This window comes from Vulpes vulpes, chromosome 12, assembly GCF_048418805.1.
Source record: "Vulpes vulpes isolate BD-2025 chromosome 12, VulVul3, whole genome shotgun sequence".
NCBI classification, from domain to species: Eukaryota; Metazoa; Chordata; class Mammalia; order Carnivora; family Canidae; genus Vulpes; species Vulpes vulpes.
This window is the reverse complement of record NC_132791.1, coordinates 78,493,235-78,512,170: the sequence shown is the minus strand read 5'-3', so window position 1 is coordinate 78,512,170 and position 18,936 is coordinate 78,493,235. Positions and strand designations below refer to the sequence as shown.

The following is an 18,936-nucleotide window of genomic DNA, read 5'->3' as shown; positions in this document are numbered from 1 at the left end:
GGGCGTGGCTGCGCCGTGGGAGAGCCGGCCGGGGCGGGGCGGGGCGGGGCGGGTGGCACCGCGCGTGCGCGCGGGGTCACGACGGGGGCGGCTGGCGCGTAAGAGCACGCGGGCGGCTGGGGGCAGGCGGTGCCCGAGCGGGACGCGCAGCGGGCGAGGCCTCGCGCCAGTCCACCCGCTCGTCCTTGCTCCGTCGCGCGCTTCGGGGCCCCCGGCTCGCCGAAGGTCTCCTGCTGCGTGGAAGCCGCCGCCGTCTTGATGGGCCGCCTGATGCAGAACGTGCTGGAGTTGATGAAGTCGGTGACTTCTGCCCCCGGCTTTGACAGAGTTCTGGAAAAGGTACTGCCCTGGAAGGAAGCCCGGGCCCCCGGGAGGGTCCGTCGGGAACAGAGAGGACGACGGCTGTCGCGGAGAGCCGGCGTGGGTCAGCTCAGGCGCGGGGTGGCTTTCACCTGAATGCCCATGAGTAAGCCCGGGTCTTCCTGGACGGAAGGTTGGGTTCCGTCCGCGAACCCAGGCCAAGCTGGAAATACGAGTCGGAAGTGCCCTTCACCTGCGCGGGCTTCGGAGCTTCGCCCAGCCCAAGGTGAATGTGCTCGGAGCGCTGCTGTGCTGCAGGTGGGCAGCATCGCCCAGCGCGACACCTGTTCCCTAAGAAGTGATGACTCTCTTGTGTGGTTTTCAGGACCGTACTGAAAATGAAGTGATTGTGTAGGTACAAAATGATTTTTTTCTTTTTTTTTAAGAAAGAGAATGCCCGTAGGAGGGAGAGGGAGAGAATTTTTTTTTTTAAGATTTTATTTATTCATGAGAGACACAGGCAGAGGGAGCAGCAGGCCCTCTGCGGGGAGCCCGATGTGGAATTCCATCCCCGGACTCCCGGGTCACGACCAAAGGCAAGTGTCCCTAAATGAACTTTAAACAGACCAAGTGCAGTCATTTGTAGGAAGAATGTAGGGCATCCTCCTCCTGAAAACAACATGTGGGCTATAGTTTCAACATGTAAGCAACTCCCCTAATTATACCCAGGGCTTTTGTGAAAAACATACGAAATAATACTTTGACAGATATATTTAATGTTTTCAAGTAGCAAACACTAAAATCCAGATACGCTACTTTTTAACAGTAACTTTTTAAGAGAGATTATGCAACAAAAGAGGTATTGGACTAAGGAGAAATTTGCATTCCCTAAAAACAACTATAGCCATTTTCACTGTTAAACTTTCAACGACCAAATTTTGAGTGTGTGTTCTCTCATGATAATCTTGCCATGGGTTGGATTTGCCTTTGAGTGGTCTGATTAAAAATCTCATACTTTTTTTTTTTTTAAGATTTTATTTTTTCATTCATGAGAGAGGCAGAAAAACACCCAGACAGAGGGAGAAGCAGGCTCCATGCAGGGAGCCCAATGTGGGATTTGATCCCGGGACTGTGGGATCATGCCCTGTGCTAAAGACTGGTGGTGCTCAACCGCTGAGCCACCCAGGCATCCCCAAAGTCTCATGCTCTTTTTTTTTTTTTTTTTGAATATTTTATTTATTTATTTATTAGAGAGACAGCACGAGCAGGTAGGAGGGCACAGGGAGAGGGAGAAGCAGACTCCCCCACTGAGCAGGGAGCTGGATTCAGCGCTTGATCCCAGGACTCTGAGATCACAAAAGCAGACACTTTATCAACTACGCACTTAACCAACTGCACCACCCAGGGGCCCCGAAAATCCCATACCTTGAACAGATACACTGTAAGTCATAAACTTCAGGTATGCCTGAGTTGGCATTGGTAATAACTTGGTTTCCAAGAAGATATGCCTGTTAAACTTTTTTTTTTTTTTTTTTAAGATTTTATTTATTTTATTCATGAGAGACGCACAGAGAGAGAGACAGAGGCAGAGGGATAAGCAGGCTCCAGAGCCTGACCTGGGGCTCAATCCCAGGTCTCCAGGATCACACCCTGGGTCAAAGGCGGTGCTAAACCGCTGAGCCACCCAGGCTGCCCACCTGTTAAACTTGATGTATAGAGTTTCTCAGAAGTCCGAGTAAGGTTGAATAGTGCTACCCGTGATTCTACACCCAGTACTGCCCAATAGAGACACAGTGCAAGCTACAAATGCAAGCTGCATGTATAATTTTATGACATAAAATTATAAAAAAGGCAAAAAAGTAAAATTAATTTTACTATTATACTTGAAGCCACTCATTATATTCAAAATATTATTTTAGTTTGTAATCAATACAAGAGAGTATTATGTTTTGAGGACTTCCATCTTTGAAATCCAGCACATCTTAGTTCCTACTGGCCATGTTTCAAGTGCTCGAGACCGACATCAGGCTAGTAGCTAGCTAACTGCACAGGTCAGTACCGTGCAGGTGCTCTGGATTAATTTGATCTAAAATAGGATTTATGGTTAACCAACCATAAATTTGTTTTGTGTGAGCAGAGATGCATGGGACAGAATATATATGAATAGTGATCCATAAAGCTAGTTGTGAACTTGGTTCCTTTCCTTTTACTGTTAATTTAAAGGTAACGTGACCTAAACCAATGGTTCTCAGCCAAGGGGTAATTGTGCTCCCCATAGGATATTTGACAGTGTCTGGAGATGACTGGAGTAGGATGGAAGGGGCACTATGGGCATCTAGTGGGCAGAAGCCATAGATACCACTAACTGTCCTACAAACATGCTTCAGTGCATACATTCCCTCTCCCTCCCCCGCACAATAAAGAATCAGCCTGTCCAAATCAGCACTACTGACACTGAAAAATATTAATCATTCACTTTGTCCTGGGTTAAAACTAGACAAATTGCTACTATTTTGTTATAAGTATAAATCATGTCTCATAACTTTGGAACTTCCATGTCTTGGTATGGGACAAAGGTGTTTGTTTTCTCTAAATCTCTAGTTAACATTGATATTCTCTTTATTGAAATAACTAGTGTGTTTTTTGTTGCCTTACTGGTCTGTGACAAAATTATTTTATGTCACATAGTTGTCGTTTTGGTTATTTAAATAGGAAACTACACGTTTTTCAAGGCAAGAATGCTCATTTGTAAGCATTTAATGCAAGCATATTGATAAAACTAAATTGGAGGGGTGCCTGGGTGGCTTGGGTGGCTAAATGTCTGTCTGCCTTCAGCTCAGTTCACGATCTTGGTCCTAGCCTGCCTCAGGCTCTCTGCTCTGAGGGGAGCCTGATTCTCTCTCTGCCTGCTGCTCCCCCTGCTTGTAATAAGCAAGCACTTGCACGTTCTCTCTCTGACAAATAAGAAAAATCTTTAAAAAGAAAAAAAACTAAATTGGAGTAAGGATATTTGATCTTTCAGACACACCTGTGCTCTTACTTCAGTGCTTTTGCAAAGATGAGAAGGGATAATGTTTCATCTTTTTCTTCTTTTTTAAGTAGGCTCCATAGCCATGTGGAGTCCAGGGCAGGGCTTGAACACATGACCTTGAGATCAAGACCTGGGCAGAAATCAAGAGTCAGACATTAAACCAACTGAGCTGCCCCGTTATTATTTATTATTATTATTATTATTATTATTATTATTATTGAGTGTAAGAAGCAAGTGACATGTACAGAACTGTCTAAGTCAGCCCCATTACCCATTCCTACAGTGGCCTTACTGACTACCCCAATAGAGAAAACCACCTCACCAGAAGAGAGGTGCATTTTTTTTCCTTGATTATGTAAGAAAAACAATTAAGTCGTGAATGCTAACCTTTGATTCTTCTGAAGATTTTTTTTTTAGGAGCTGGGGAGGGGCAGAGAGAGGAGGAGAAAGAGTCTGAACAGACTCCACACAAAGTTGAGATCACGACCTGAGCCAAAACCAAGAGTTGGACACTCAACAAGTGTGCCACCTGGGCTCCCCGTTTTTTTAAGTCAATGAATAATGTAGGCTAACACTTGAAAATTTGGCTGATAATATTCCAATTGGAGTTTCATTTCTTGGACAGATGTTTAGACTCAGCATACAGAATCTAGAATCTGCTAAATGATTTTTAAAATCTGCTGCGTGACTTTCAATTTCTCCAAAAATGATCTGTTGAAGAAGACACTTTCCACTTAGCCCTGGTACAGATGTCAAATTAATGCACAAGATCTTACAAAAGAACTTCTTTATTTCAGCCTGTTCTTTTTCTTAAAAAAAAAAAAAAAAAAAGCCTCTGCTTTGCCTCCGGTTTTGTGGGTCTTTATAAACACTGAGAAACCAATCTTTTATAAAACACTGACACAGAAGAACTAACACTCAAATGAAATGTCCTGCTCTTACTTTAAGATGACCTTAAAATCAGTCAACAAACCCAAGTACTGTGAAATAATGAAGAAATACCAGCCACAGTCCCCTGCCTTCTAGGAGTTTATCATACAGGAGAGGAGAAAATCAGGACCCAGGGAACACATCAGTGTTATCGGATGTTCCCTAAGGAAGAAGAGTCCCATGAATAAAAAAAGTCCAGGAAACACTGATGTTGTATCCCCTGTTTTTAAAAAAAATTGCAGCAAAACATACGGAATGTAAAATTCGCCATCTTACCCATTCTAAAGTACACAATTCAGTATTAGTTGCATTCACACTGTTGTGGAAGGATCATCACCACCCACCTCCAGAACTCTTCATTATGCAAAGCTGGAACTCTCTGTTCATTAAACAATAACTGTTTCCTTTTCCTCCAGCCTTGGCATCATGTCTACCACCTGTCTCTCTGAATTTGACTACTCTAGGTATTTCATCTAAATGGAGATGTTCTACCCTTTTTATATATTAAAACTTTGGCTAGTTCTGGTATAAGTCAACATGTCTCACTTTATCATGGTTAAGTTATTTGCCACTGGCTCTTAGTACCCTACCAGTAACACATGTGGAGAAACATATCTTGGGAGTCTCAAGTGACAGGCACTTGTGCTAGGGTCTGGAAATACCATGTGGAATCCAACACAGAAATAAGGGAGTGGAGTTCAGAAGCAAGGTAAAATTGCAGAGTCATCCTTATGAAAACACGATGAAGATGTGTAAGTAAATGAAGTATCGAAAGAGGAAGAACACAGAAATAGGAAGGTTTAGGAGTGAACCTCAAAAACTACAGAAATGGTTAGAAAGGTAAGAACAGATCTTACACTTACTAGAGAAACCTTGAGACTTTGAATTGATCACAAAAGGGCAGTGATATCATTTAGAAAATTTACCAGTGTGACATGCCAACAAATACTCTCAAACTCGTTTTTGGCCATTAAAATCATCTAGGTGTAAGAAATGCACAAGAAAGTAATAAAGCAACCTTTGTTCGAATAATGTGATACAAAAATTGTGGCTTTAGCATTATTTGTGGTATCAGAAATGCAAAATAACCACAGGGGAACGACTAAAAGAAATCACTTGTAGCTCCATGTAAAGGAGTGACATTTAAAACAATGGCTTGCTATCATAGGATCATGTCACTAAATGGTGTGTATGACTTTATAAAATTAGAAATTTTTGTATTTAAATTTTTCATAGCATTTACTATTTGTCATGCACTCTGCTGACTTTACTAACATGAACTCTATAGGCAAAAGATACAGTAAAGGCCAAAATACAATTATCTGGAAAAGAATTTCTCAATGAGTAGGTGGTTTTGTTTTGTTTTTGTTTTGTTTTTTTTTTAAGATTTTACCTGTTCATTCATGGAAGACAGAGAGAGAGAGGCAGAGGGAGAAGCAGACTCCATGCAGGGATCCCGTTGCGGGACTTGACCCCAGGTCCCCAGGATCACGCCCCAGGCCGAAGGCAGGTGCCAAACTGCTGAGCCACCCAGGGATCCCCTGCTTTGTTGGTTTGTTTGTTTTTAAAGATTTTATTTATTCATGAGAAAGGCAGAGACACAGGCAAAGAGAGAAGCAGGCTCCTCGCAGGGAACCCAGTGTGGGACTCGATCTCTGCACCGGGATCAAGGCAGACACTCAACCTCTGAGGCACTCACACATCCCTATGAGTTGGTGTTTAAATCAGATATGGTAAGAACAGCTGTAAAAACAGTTTCATAAGTACCAAGGTATATAAACAGGCTGTTTACAAAAAAAAAAAAAAGAAATGTAGTCAGCCAATAAGCATGAAAGAATGTTCGGTAGCACTTCTAATCTGGCTAAAGCAAATTTAAAACATGAGATACCATATTATTTTGCCTATTACATTGTAAAAAAAGTAATTCAGAGTAATAACTAATATATTATTGATAAGGAATTAGGGAATCAGGTACTCATGCATTGCTTTTGAAAAGTAATACGGCAGATTTGTTAAAAATGTACATACCCTTTTACCCAGCTATCTAATTTTGGTGATATTTTATACAAATACCTTTGTAATGATAAAAAAAATATGGAAAGAAAGAACATACATAAAGCAAGAGTTTAATAAAGCTAATATATTCAAGACTAGGGAATACCACAAACCAGTTAGAAGACATTTCTGTGATTTAGGCTAGAGGCATGACAGTGATGTACCAGGAAGAAAAAAACAAAAGTTGCAGAGTAACATGTATAATGTGATCCATTTCTGTAGTTTTATTAAAAGGGAAAACCCCTACATGTGTGTACATGTTTGAATAAGCCTAGGGAATGATATTGAGTGATAAACAGCACTGAAGGAGTAGTAGGTAGGAAAATGCATCCCTACACTGATAATTCATATAAAATGAGTGATTGTTGTAATGAAACATCTAATGAAGAGAAGGAACGTGGCAGTTTAGATGGCTCAGAGATAAGATTTAAGGAGTTAAGATACGATTAGCGAAATTATGGACTCAAGTCAAACGTTGCTGATACTATAGGGGAAAAGGATTTGGCATCAATTCACATCAACTATAAAAATTTTGGAAAATTAATGTTAGTGGTGAATGGAGGGCCAATTCAAGGGAAATGAATTTACATTTCTTCTGCCACGGAAGATGCCCAAGTTTCAGTGCTCTGTGCATCCTTGGAAATAGCATGCTGCTGAAATGTTTCACTTGTGTAAGTAGCCCTTTTATTCTAGCCCTCCAGTCTCTGAAGATCTCAGAAAGTTATCTGAGAGCTGTGGTAGAAATTAAGTGTATGTATTTTAAAAATTCACAGAATAATAATAAAAGGCAGTATAATTTTTACTCAACCACCCTAGGAGTTGCAGGAATTTTTGGAATACTGTTCTCAGTGAACAGAGATTACTTAAAACTTTGTTACTGTTAGATTTGTGGCATGGTCATATGACAGCCGAGCTGTTTGCTGGGCTTTGGCTCATCATATTTGCATTCCTGCAGGGCACCATCCCATCTTACTAAAGACTCCATATTCCAGTACTAGATTGCAAACTTAGATCACCTGCAAAAATTCTACACAAGTTTGTGTTTTGCCCCCTGGAGAGGAGTTCTGGAGTTGTGAATAGATGTTGTCTCAGTTCTCAGTGTATGTGGGATGAGGATGGTCCTCCATTAACCCCTCTTTTCCAGTCAGAACTGTACATGAGGTGACTTACTAAGGTGATTAATACAGTAGAAGCCTTCATAGTATATACCTTTATAGGTCTCAGAGTGATTCAGTAAAATCTGCCATTTACCAGCCACTGAGAAAAAAGTGATTGCTTACATTGTTTATAGCACATATTTAGTTACCAACACTCCAGTGAACAAGAGCAGAATGTTCCTTCAGCCAGTTAAAATTTTTTTTTTTTAAGATTTTATTTATTCATAGGAGACAGAGAGAGAGAGAGAGAGGCAGAGACATAGGCAGAGGGAGAAGCAGGCTCCATGCAGGTAGCCTGATGTGGGGCTTGATCCCGGGTCTCCAGGATCAAGCCCTGAGCCGAAGGCAGACGCTCAACCACTGAGCCACCCAGGCATCGCTGGTTAAATCTTTGGGGGCTATTTCATTCAGTTCCACTAAGCTCTTCCCTTGGGCTTTGTCTTGCCTCCTATGGTGCTCATCTGCTAATGTCTGTTACTTCTAGCCTTCTCTTATAACCTCTGCTGGCTTCTTACCTCCTTGAGGACGAGGGCAACGCCTTATTTTTGGATCTTCAGCCACTTCTGTTCTTCAAGAGCTGTCGCTGGCATCCCCAGCTGTCTTGCTCTGACCTAGCTGTATACCTCAACTAACTTTTATTATTGGACTTGCTCTATAGTACTGAAAGTATCTGTTACCTACTTCCTGTGCCACACGGAGAGCGCTCTTTGGGAGCAAGACTGTAGTAGATGCTTGATGAGCATATGTCAGTGCCTGATGCAAGGTGTCCAGTAGAATGGCTCTCACACCAAAGATGCTCCCTAGAGCTTGGTCAGTCAGTTGCTGGTGCCACTAATGGTTGAACATTTTGGTACAGAATGCTGACCTTCAGATTCGAATGTATTCACTCATTCAGCAAACATTTGAGCACCTACTATGTGCCAGGCACTACTCAAGTCAGCAGAAAACTCACAGAAGATCCTTCCACTGATGGGACTTGTATATTATGTGTGAAAAATCAAACACTAGCCAGAGTAAGTAAAGCAGATACATGGAGTATGCCAGATGGTGCTGAGTGGTGCAAAAGAATATAAAGCAGAGACCAGTGATAGAGTATTGGGAGAGTGTAAAGATTTTTCCTCTAAAATGTATATTCCTGTGGAGCACCCCCCCCCCCGCCGGGTTCAGTTAAGACCTGAGAGCAAGTCATTGATGCTCGAAGGGAAAGAGTGTTCTGGGCCAGGGGAACAGCCAGTGTAAAGGCTCTGCGACTTTAAAACACTGTGTGTTTGCAGTATTTCCAGAGGAATTCTAAGCGGACAAATTGGAGATGAGGTCTCACATACAAGCTTCTTAGGTTACTGTAAGGACTTCGGTTTTTACTTCAAGGGGTTTGAACGGAACAGTGACAGGATTTTACGTGTAGTTTTAAAGGGGCACTCCTATCATTAATGAGAGAGCAGACATGAGGCAGGCAAGGGCGGGAGCAGGAAGGGGACTTGGCAGGCCACTGTAGCAACTGGAGGGAAGAAATAGCTTGGGCCAGAGTAGAAGAGTGATGAATAGTGGATGGGGGCTAGGGACAGGATTGGATTCTGGCCATGTCTGAAGATGGAGGGGTAGGATTTGCTGATGGATAGGGAGAGAGGAGAGAAGACTGTTGGGGAGGCTGTGCCTCTTGAAGACCATCTACCCAGCTCTCTGTGATTGCTCATGGCTTGCATCACTCACTAGACTTTTTGCTTTTTCTCCCCGCTTGATACCACCTACATCTTGAGCACTTGTATATAGAGTGCCTTGTGTTAGAGAACCTGTGCTCTAGCCTGCTGAGTGAAGCTGAAACCTGGGCTGGCCTTGGGTAGCCTTGTGAGGCTGAAGGATTAGTTGGCCCTAAGACTCCAGTGGGCATTGCAGAATAAGAGCCAGCAGAGAAGAAGGAAACCCAGAAGGTGGACATGGCAGTTAGGGGAGGGTCACAAAAAGGTTTAGATGTCACTGAGAAAGGGCTGAAAAGTATCCACTGACTTTACTAATCAGGTCATGCAGTGATTGAATTTAGTACCAGAGGGATGCCTGGGTGGCTCATTGGTTGAGCGCCTGCCTTTGGCTCAGGTCGTGATTTCAGGGTCCAAGATTGAGTCCCGCACTGGGTTCCCCACATGGAACCTGCTTTTCTCCCTCTGCCTATGTCCTTGCCTCTCTCTGTGCGTCTCTCATGAATAAATAAAGAAATCTTTAAAAAAAAATTTTAGTAACAGAGACCATTCTAATCGGGCAATTCTAAGATCCATGTGAAACTATATAAAGCAACTTGCATTTTGATGCCTGTATTTGAATCACAACCTTAGTAAGGATGAGAGCTAATGTGTTTTGATCACCTGTGACCTGCCAGGCCTCATTCTAACTGCTCAATTTTAAGGTTATCTTAACCTTTACAAAACCCTATGCGGGCTGTGCTGTTATGTTCACTTTACAGAACAGACGGGGAAAACTCAGTTAAGGATCTGGCCTGAGTCTGGGCCTAGAGCCAGGCTCTTCACTACTGATCTAAAGGCATGTGCGTGTTAAACTGCTAAGATACACGCTACACAACTAGTGCTGGACCGCCGTGGAGCATGCACCACAGCAATCCTGTGGCACATGCCCTTTTACAGTCCCTGGACATCACAGTCTGCAGACACTTCCTTCTGGTATCCGCCCTGGGTCACCTTGGAAATCAGCAGTGGCTGTCATCAGGGCAAAGTGCTTGAAAACAAACTCTTCTCAGACCTAAAATTCTCATTCACAGACACCATCTGTTCTCTGTGCTTTTGTGTGTATACATGGTCTTTCATACTTGGTCTCCTGTCTTGGTGCACTCACATTTTCATGTACCCAGATTTTCTTCTGCCTCGAGCCTCATGCCTTTAAGCCGATCACAGACATCTTTACTGAACCAGAGATACACACTTCTTAATCTGTGAGCAGGCTCAGTATGGTGATCAGCAGCAGTCACAGTGACAGAGGTCTCTCAAGGACCAGAGTGACTAGAAACATCAAGCAAGGCCTACAGAGAGTCCTGAGGTCTGGACAGGGCTCCTACTGGGGACCGTCTCCTTCACTGCTATTATTAGGCATCCCTTCTCTCTGTCTTTATTGAAAAGCTAAGGGAGGAAAGGGGAGACTGTCCCCTCAAGTGTGTTACCTATGATGGGATTTGAACCTAGGGGTTTGGGTGACTGAGGAGGGTGCCATGGCAGCATGAGTCACATAAACTCATGTGAATGCATGAGGAATAGGGAAGGGACAGGACACTCAGGCCATATAGAAAAGGGACAGATTGTGTGTGCATGCATATACGTAAGGAGCCCATGTGTCAGACAGCTGAGCCATAAAGGTTCTTGCCAACCTGCTGCCCAACCCCTGTGATCATGAGAATAGAATGTATTTGGGCAATTAATCCTCTGTATTGTTTGGGGCCCCGCAGATATATTCGTGACCGCACCGCATCATACAAGGCTTTCCAGCCATCCTCCCACCAGACACCAAATGAACCAGGACTGAGTTATTCGCAGCAGGCCAGTTGAGATGTGAAGGGACATGATTTTACACAGTGGTTAAACTTGAGATGTCTGAATCAAAGGACGATGAAAGTATCTACTTCAAAGATGTGTGAGGATGGAAACCATGCAGAGTTGCTGAGTGTGGTCCCTAACACAAAGTTGGCCATAGTTAATAACCCAATAAACAAGTCTGTCCCCTACAACCCATATCTTAACTGAGATTTTGAGGGTTTTTTGTTTTGTTTTGTTTTGTTTTTACAGTATTCTCATAACCCCTTCATCAAAGAAAGGTTAGCTCTCCATTGGTCTCTTCCTCAACAAGATTACCTATTAGGGTTGGCTAGTTGGCTAGGACATTCCTTTGTTAGCTTCTCTTCCCTGACCTGCCAGCTTCTTTCCCCATTTTCACTTATTTTGCTCTTCCGGTCTGTCAGGACTCAATTATTCCCCAGGAAGCCTTTCCTAATGTCATTTCTCTGAAAACATACTTTTATTAGTTAGGTATCCTCTTAGCAACCGGTGTTTATTCTGTCCCTAGGAATTCCCTCCCATGTGTTCTCATTGATAACTTTAGGTTGTGCACCCTTACCAGCAGGGATTTGATTTCTTTCATCCTTATATTCCCAGGGCTTGCTAAACTCCTGTAAATGCTTGGATACAGGTCCTGCACACCTTGATCCTGCTTGAAATACATATTAGTTTATGAGGACATCTTGTGGTCAGATCATTTATTGTATGAATAGACTTGATGCTGTTCTAACACTTACTTGCCACTGATGCACCTGTGAGGCAAAAACATGACATGAAATTGTTTAGGATACTTTATAGTGTGTGGCTCTGTTTATCCTCAGCATAAACAGCAGCAAAACCACTAAAGTTATGGCTTGTGAAATTCCCAAAGTGTCTTCCTGGTGGGAGCCCTTAAAGGTCACTGTATATCCCGACTTCATAGTTAGTGTATATCTGGACTTCATAGTTAGTGTCGAAGGAAATTGAAGATAGACCTAGATCTGAATCTCAGTTCTATCACACCATAGATGATCCCAACAACAAACCACTGTGAATTTAATTTACAAAATGGAAATTGTCCCTTACTTATTGGTGTAATATATGTTAATGTTTAGTGCAGTGACTAGCAAAGGAAAATGCTAAGGTAGCAATTATTTAGAATCTAACCATTTAAGGCTTAAAACACCCCTCACCCCGAAATACAACAGACACACCCAATACCGATCTGTATTCAATCTGAATGCCTTTGGCCATGGTGAAAATCATAGTGCTAAATCCAGCACATTCCAGCCACAGCACAGCTCCAACTTCTATATACTATGCTATGATGTTTTTCCTAATAGTTTAACTAGGATATAAGAAACTTATTTCTGTTATTTTTTCCAAAAGTTTGCTTTTTAAAGATTTTGATATAAAATTTTTAATTCGTTGTTCCATATTTTATCTTTCACATAATTCTTTTTCATTATGACACTATGATACCTAAAAGCCAGCAGTTAAACTTTGCTGGATTCCGTTGTTAAACTTTTTATATTAATGGGTTTATGGTAGAAGTTTGTTGATTTTAGTAACTCATTGAATTACTGAATTTCTTCCAGTCTGTTTTTTTTTTTTTTTTTTTTAAGATTTCATTTATTTATTCATGGGAGACACATAGAGAGGCAGAGACACAGGCAGAAAGAGAAGCAGGTTTCATGCAAGGAGCCCGATGTGGGACTTTATCCCAGGACCCCAGGATCACACCTTGGGCGGAAGGCAGGCACTAAACCACTGAGCCACCCAGGGATCCAAAGTCACTAGAAAAATTGCCCTCTACAAAAATTAGGGAATGTCCAAATTAAAGCTATCATGAGTTAACAGATCACAGGGGCCAGCTAGCTTTTTGGTCCAGAATTTCTGTGGAGACATTAAGAGATGTCATCTTGTCACACACAAAGCTGAAAAGCTCAGAATATTTCTGCAGAGTGGAGATTTAACAAAAACTGTCTTTCCCTAAATATTCCTTTTTCTTTAAGAACAGTTTACCTATGGGTTAATTTCTATCATAGAGACATTGGTAACTTACTTGCATTTCTCATCAACTCTTTTAGGATCACTTAGTTCAAGATTTTATTTTTAAGCAATCTCTACACCCAACGTGGGGCTTGAACTCACAACCCCCAGATCAAGAGTTGCATGTTCTACCAACTGAGCCAGCCAGGCACCTGTGGTGTGACCCCGTTTAACCCAGTGATTGTTCTTGATGGGCTGTTTGGGCTTTGCTAATACCAAAGAATGTTCAAAATTCTTTTTTTTTTTATACTTAGGTGACTCTTGTCTCTGCTGCCCCTGGGAAAGTGATTTGTGAAATGAAAGTAGAAAGCAACCATGCCAATAAATACGGCACTCTCCATGGTGGTTTGACAGCCACCCTAGTGGACAACATATCAACGTTGGCTCTGCTGTGCACAGAAAGGGGAGTACCCGGAGTCAGTGTGGATATGAACATAACGTATGTACCCAAACTGTACTACAAATAACTTTTTTTTTTTTTTCAAATAACTTTTTTTAATGAGGAAACTCATTTCAAACAACTAGGACTAATACATTCATGACATAAAACTGGAGGTGTCCTGTAGTGTAGCTCTAGATGTGCCTTGAAGGTTCCCATAGCCTTCGAATGTGGAACTAGAGGAACTAATTTCCAAGTGCAGTGTGTATCAGGAGTGCAGGGCTTAGGACCTAAACATTCAAAACCGCAAACATTCAGCTTCTGTTACATATACTCGTGGGGGAAAAATCGTCACAAACCCACAGCCTATACCTGTTTCCCAATCCTCACAAGTACTACTTGTACAAATCATTTATGAGGGTCATACTGAGTGGACAGAAAAAAGCCTGAGTAAAATTAAAAGTGGATAAGCCTTCATAAAGTATGTATTGCCATTGCCATATAACAAGGTGAAAACAAATGTCCAGGTTTGCAGTCCTGTCTCTCTCTTTGCAACTGCAAACATGCTCTGTACACATAAACTCCATGATCAGGAAGCAGTGCCACAGATGGCAGGCTGTCACTCACCATTGTGAAAATGCCTGCAGGGCTCATATGTTTTCAAGTGTAAAAAATTCACTTCCAGCATTAACAAGTACCCCTGCCATCCCTTATCAATAGAGTGCAGGGCCCAGGGATTTAGTTTCAAGACAACTAGTTTTTCCATCTACACAACAGAACAATGATTTTTTTGGAGTGGGGGCAGAGGACAGGCAGGGATTAGGGTGGGAAAGCCAATGCTATGGACCACGAGGGCAATGGAAATAATGTCAATTTTCTTTTTTTACGATCTAAATTTAGGGTGCCTGAAGAAAATTCAGCCTTTTTTTTTTTTTTTTTTTTTTAAGATTTATTTATTCATGAGAGACAGAGAGGCAGAGGGAGAAACAGGCTTCAAGCAAGGAGCCCAATGTGGGACTTAATCCCACGTCTCCAGGATCTGCTGCCAAAGGCAGCGCTTAAACCGCTGAGCCACCCAGGCTGCCCACAAATTCAGCCCTTCTTTACTATGGGAACAAATTGAGGGTGCAATAAGCAAATCACAGGACAAGACAGAAGTGCTCTTGAAATTAAGATCTCAGAGGTTCTGCTTGCTGTGGTGAGCATGTTCTGCAGTCCTTACCTTACTCCACATGGTAAGGGGTGAGGCTAGCCGACAACCCCCTTGGCCTCGGGAACCTCTCTTAAGAGCAGAGATCCTCAAAATGAGCACTGTTTCTCGTCATCTTCTGAGATACTACCGCTGCTTTCACAAGCCTAAAGAATTTTTTGTAAGTCAGACATAGTTTCCATGTATGTGTGGTCAAAGGTAGAGGTCACAATCAAGAACTGCCCGAGCTTCAAAACCTGACTCACTTGAGCAGAAATACACCGTCTCAAAGATTTACTACAGATATTTTAAAAATAAATGAGTGACAATTTAGGAGTAAGACAGGTAGGGAGAGGTCTCTTAAAAAATACATATAACTCATCACCTGGATTCTAAGGGCCTCCTTGCAATTCCTTATTGTTCTTACATTAAATCATCTTTAAGTGCAGAATTTACTCACATGCCAGTTACATAAATTCTAAACACCAGTATGACAAGATACAGTAGTCCTCTCTTAGCCACAGGGCTACATTCCAAGACCTCCAGTGGATGCCTGAAACCACAGATAGTACTGGACCCATTGTATGTTTTCCCTATACACACATACCTATGATCAAGTTGCAACGAGGCATTGTAAGATAAACAATGATAATAGAACAAGCATCAGCTACTGTAATGCTGCATGAATGTGGTCTCTGAAATCACCATATTGAACCGTATGCACCCTTCTAGTGAGGCTGTGAGATACAGTCCCTACATGAAGTGAGGGGAGTGGCATAGGCAGGGGGTGCAGCTTTAGGCTACTGTTGATCTCTGACAATAGGTCAGGAGGATCTGGACTCCTGGGTGGCTCTGCAGTTGGGGCGCCTGCCTGCGGCTCAAGTCACGATCCTGAGATCCGGGATCGAGTCCCACATCGGGCTCCCTGCATGAAGCCTGCTTCTTCCTCTGTGTCTCTGCCTCTCTCTCTCTGTGTGTCTCTCATGAATAAATAAATCTTTTCTTTTTTTTTGAATAAATAAATCTTTAAAAAAAAATAAGTCAGGAGGATCATCTGCTTCCTTCTGGACCACAGGTAAGGGGGAACCTGCTGAGTTAGACGCCAGGCAATACTTCACCCAGGATTTCAGCAGATCAGATAAAAGCTGGAGAAAATCTTTCACCAACCCTGAATAAATAGGAAATGGAAAACTTAAAGGTGGGTAGGGAACACAACTTCCACATTTATAGGAAAAGAAACTTAAAAAAAAAAAAAGAAAGAAACATGTGTGGATATGGAAAGGGGAAGATGAACTTGGTCAGGACCAGCCATTCAAATGTGATGGGACAGAAAACTTACTGGTAACTGTTCTTAAACTACTTTGAGGAAAATAAGGAACACATAAGAAGGCTGTTAAGAGATACAGCTAGCCCTCTTAAAAAATTGTTAGAAATGTTTATAAATTCAAAAAGTGAAAAATTATTTGCTATTAACTATATTTGTTTCCCTTCAAGGTACATGTCCCCTGCAAAAATAGGAGAAGACATAGTGATAACAGCACATATTCTGAAGCAAGGGAAAACACTTGCATTTACCTCTGTGGATCTGATGAACAAGACCACGGGAAAATTGGTAGCACAAGGCAGACACACAAAACACCTGGGAAACCAAGACCAGCATGTTATCCGGAAGACACCCAACAACAAAGACCAAGTGTAAATTTGACTTGAACAACTATAACTTTCAGGATAAGTTAGCACAACCAGAAATTGTTAGGAATTATTTTCTTTGGGAAAATGCCATAGGAACCAAGTGGGATGTAGGATGAGACTGTTTTTCATTTAAAATTTCTTCAGTTTGTTTGTAATCTTATAGAGTTGATACTTGGGTGAAAAAAAATCCTTAGCTGAAAGTGTTTCTGAAAACTTAGGTAAAGCAAAGAAGCCAGCAAGGCCATTTTGAGAGATTACCTTAGAGCTAATGTCCAATATTAAGCTATTAGAGAAATACAGGAAGCAACTTTAAATAAATTTGGAAGGGATCCCTGGGTGGCTCAGCGGCTTAGTGCCTGCCTTTGGCCCAGGGCGCAATCCTGGAGTCCCGGGATCGAGTTCCGCGTCGGGCTTCAGGCATGGAGACTGCTTCTCCCTCCCCCTGTGTCTCTGCCTCTCTCTCTCTCATGAATAAATAAATCTTTAAAAAAATAAATTTGGAGACATTAACAGTTAAAGGCTGATTCTCCTTTGCTTGTCATGGTACTCTGTTAGAAGTAGACTTCCTGGAGCATTGAGCATGTAGGACTGGCATCTAGTTCTTAATTTCTAATATTTCCCTCCAAAAGGAACCTAGGCTCCTTGGAGAAAATAGCTGATGCAAGGACTGGGGAACTGGCATTAGGGAAATTGACATTAGCATATTTTGTGCTTCAAAGTAAGCAAGTGTTCAAGAAAATAGTTAAGAGGCATGCGAACTGTGCACATGTTATCATTTAGGTAGATGTTATAGGGCAGAGACAGGAGGGCTCTTCCTCATGACAGAATGCTAAATGTGGTGGGGAGGAATAGATACTATTTTGCAACTATCATAGTAAACATTGGTCACAGCCAAAAATCAAAAATCACTGGTGGTCCCAATAAAGAACAGAGGATTTCCATGTTGTTTCCCAGACTGCTTCTTAGTTACAAGGGAAAAATAGTCACTATACAATTCAGAAACAAGACACCACCTCTGACCAGTCAAAATTCATACCAAGAGCAAATTGACAGTACATTTCTCGATATTAACTGGAGAAGGGAGTGAGGTTACATGAATTGGGTGCTGGCCAGAGTGCATAATCCCAAATTTAACCACGAAGAAGCATCATTCAGATGCAAAATGAGGAATACTATTTTAAAAAATTAGCCTACTCTTCAAAAAATGTCAGGGTCCAAAACAAAGGCCAGATTAGAGATTTGACAACTAAATGCCAACAGTCCTGTAGTGGACCGTTGGTGGGGTGGGTTTTAAATTAAAAACAGGGTATTGGGACGCCTGGGTGTTCAGTGATTGAGCATCTGCCTTAGGCTCAGGTCGTGATCCCGGGATCCGGGATCAAGTCCCACATCAGGCTCCCTGCAAGGAGCCTCCTTCTCCCTTTGCCTGTGTCTCTGCTTCTCTCTCAGTCTGTGTCTCTCATGAATAAATCAATCTTAAAAAAATAAAAACGGTATTTAGGATGATGAACAAAACTGGAATATCAATGACAGATTAAGGTATATCAACATTACATTTCCTGGATTCGGTAACTTTACTGTGGTTATGCCAGAATAGCCCCGTGCTTGGGACTAGGGAGCAAGTACTAGGGGCCAAGGAGTAAAGATGTATGCATGATGTATGTGCCAAACAAATGATTCAAGAGAGATGTACAGGGGATCCCTGGCGGTTTAGCGCCTGCCTTCGGCCCAGGACAAGATCCTGGAGTCCCAGGATCAAGTCCCATGTCGGGCTCCCTGCATGGAGCCTGCTTCTCCTTCTGCCTGTGTCTCTGCCTCTCTCTCATGAATAAATAAAATCTTTAAAAAAATATATACACATAGAAAAAGTGGGGAAAAAATGTGGCTAAGACGTGGGTAAAGGTTATACAGAACTTTGTTAAAACTTTTCTAAGTTTATTCTAAAATAAAAACTTGCTCTTTGCACTCAGGACTGTTGGCAGTCCCGAGCTTTGAATAGGACCCACTCATGAGACATTCAAAACCATTTGTTCAAAGAGATTCTAATTTTTTTTTACAAGATTTTATTTATTCATGAGAGACACAGAGAGAGAGAGAGGCAGAGACACAGGCAGGGGGAGAAGCAGGCTCCATGAAGGGAGCTCGACGTGGGGCTGGATCCCGGGTCTCCAGGATCACACCCTGGGCTGAAGGCGATGCTAAACCGCTGAGCCACCCAGGCTGCCCTAAAGATTCTAATTTTCAACTGAGAAAACCTGTGAAAGAAATCTTAATTTTGAAATTAATATTTTTCGGTAGGGGGGTGAGATAAAAAAAAAAAAGTATTTTTCTGGGGGAATGCCTCGTGGCTCAGTAGTTGAGTGTCTGCCTTTGGCTTTAGAGCGGGACTCCAGGGTCCCTGTACGGAGCCTGCTTCTCCCTCCACCTATTTCTCTGCCTGTCTCATGAATAAATAAAGTATTTTAAAAATATAGTATTTTTCTGGGACACCTGGCTGGCTCAAACATGCGACTCTTGACCTCAGGGTTGTGAGTTAAGAGCCCCATGTTGCTATGTGGAGCCTGCTTTAAAAAATCTATTTTTCTTTTCCATGAAGCAAGGAACAAGACCAACCTGATAAC

At 42.2% G+C, this 18,936-nt stretch overlaps 1 protein-coding gene across 1 annotated transcript; it reads left to right on the top strand.

Annotated features, from left to right (window-relative positions):
* Window positions 1-53: 53 nt before the first annotated feature.
* ACOT13 (acyl-CoA thioesterase 13) lies at window positions 54-16,833 on the top strand. Its single transcript, XM_025999294.2, has 3 exons — window positions 54-339; window positions 13,310-13,494; window positions 16,118-16,833. The coding sequence occupies exons 1-3, from the start codon at window positions 259-261 to the stop codon at window positions 16,320-16,322; spliced, it is 471 nt and encodes a 156-aa protein (XP_025855079.1). The 5' UTR covers window positions 54-258; the 3' UTR covers window positions 16,323-16,833.
* The last annotated feature ends 2,103 nt before the right edge of the window (window positions 16,834-18,936 follow it).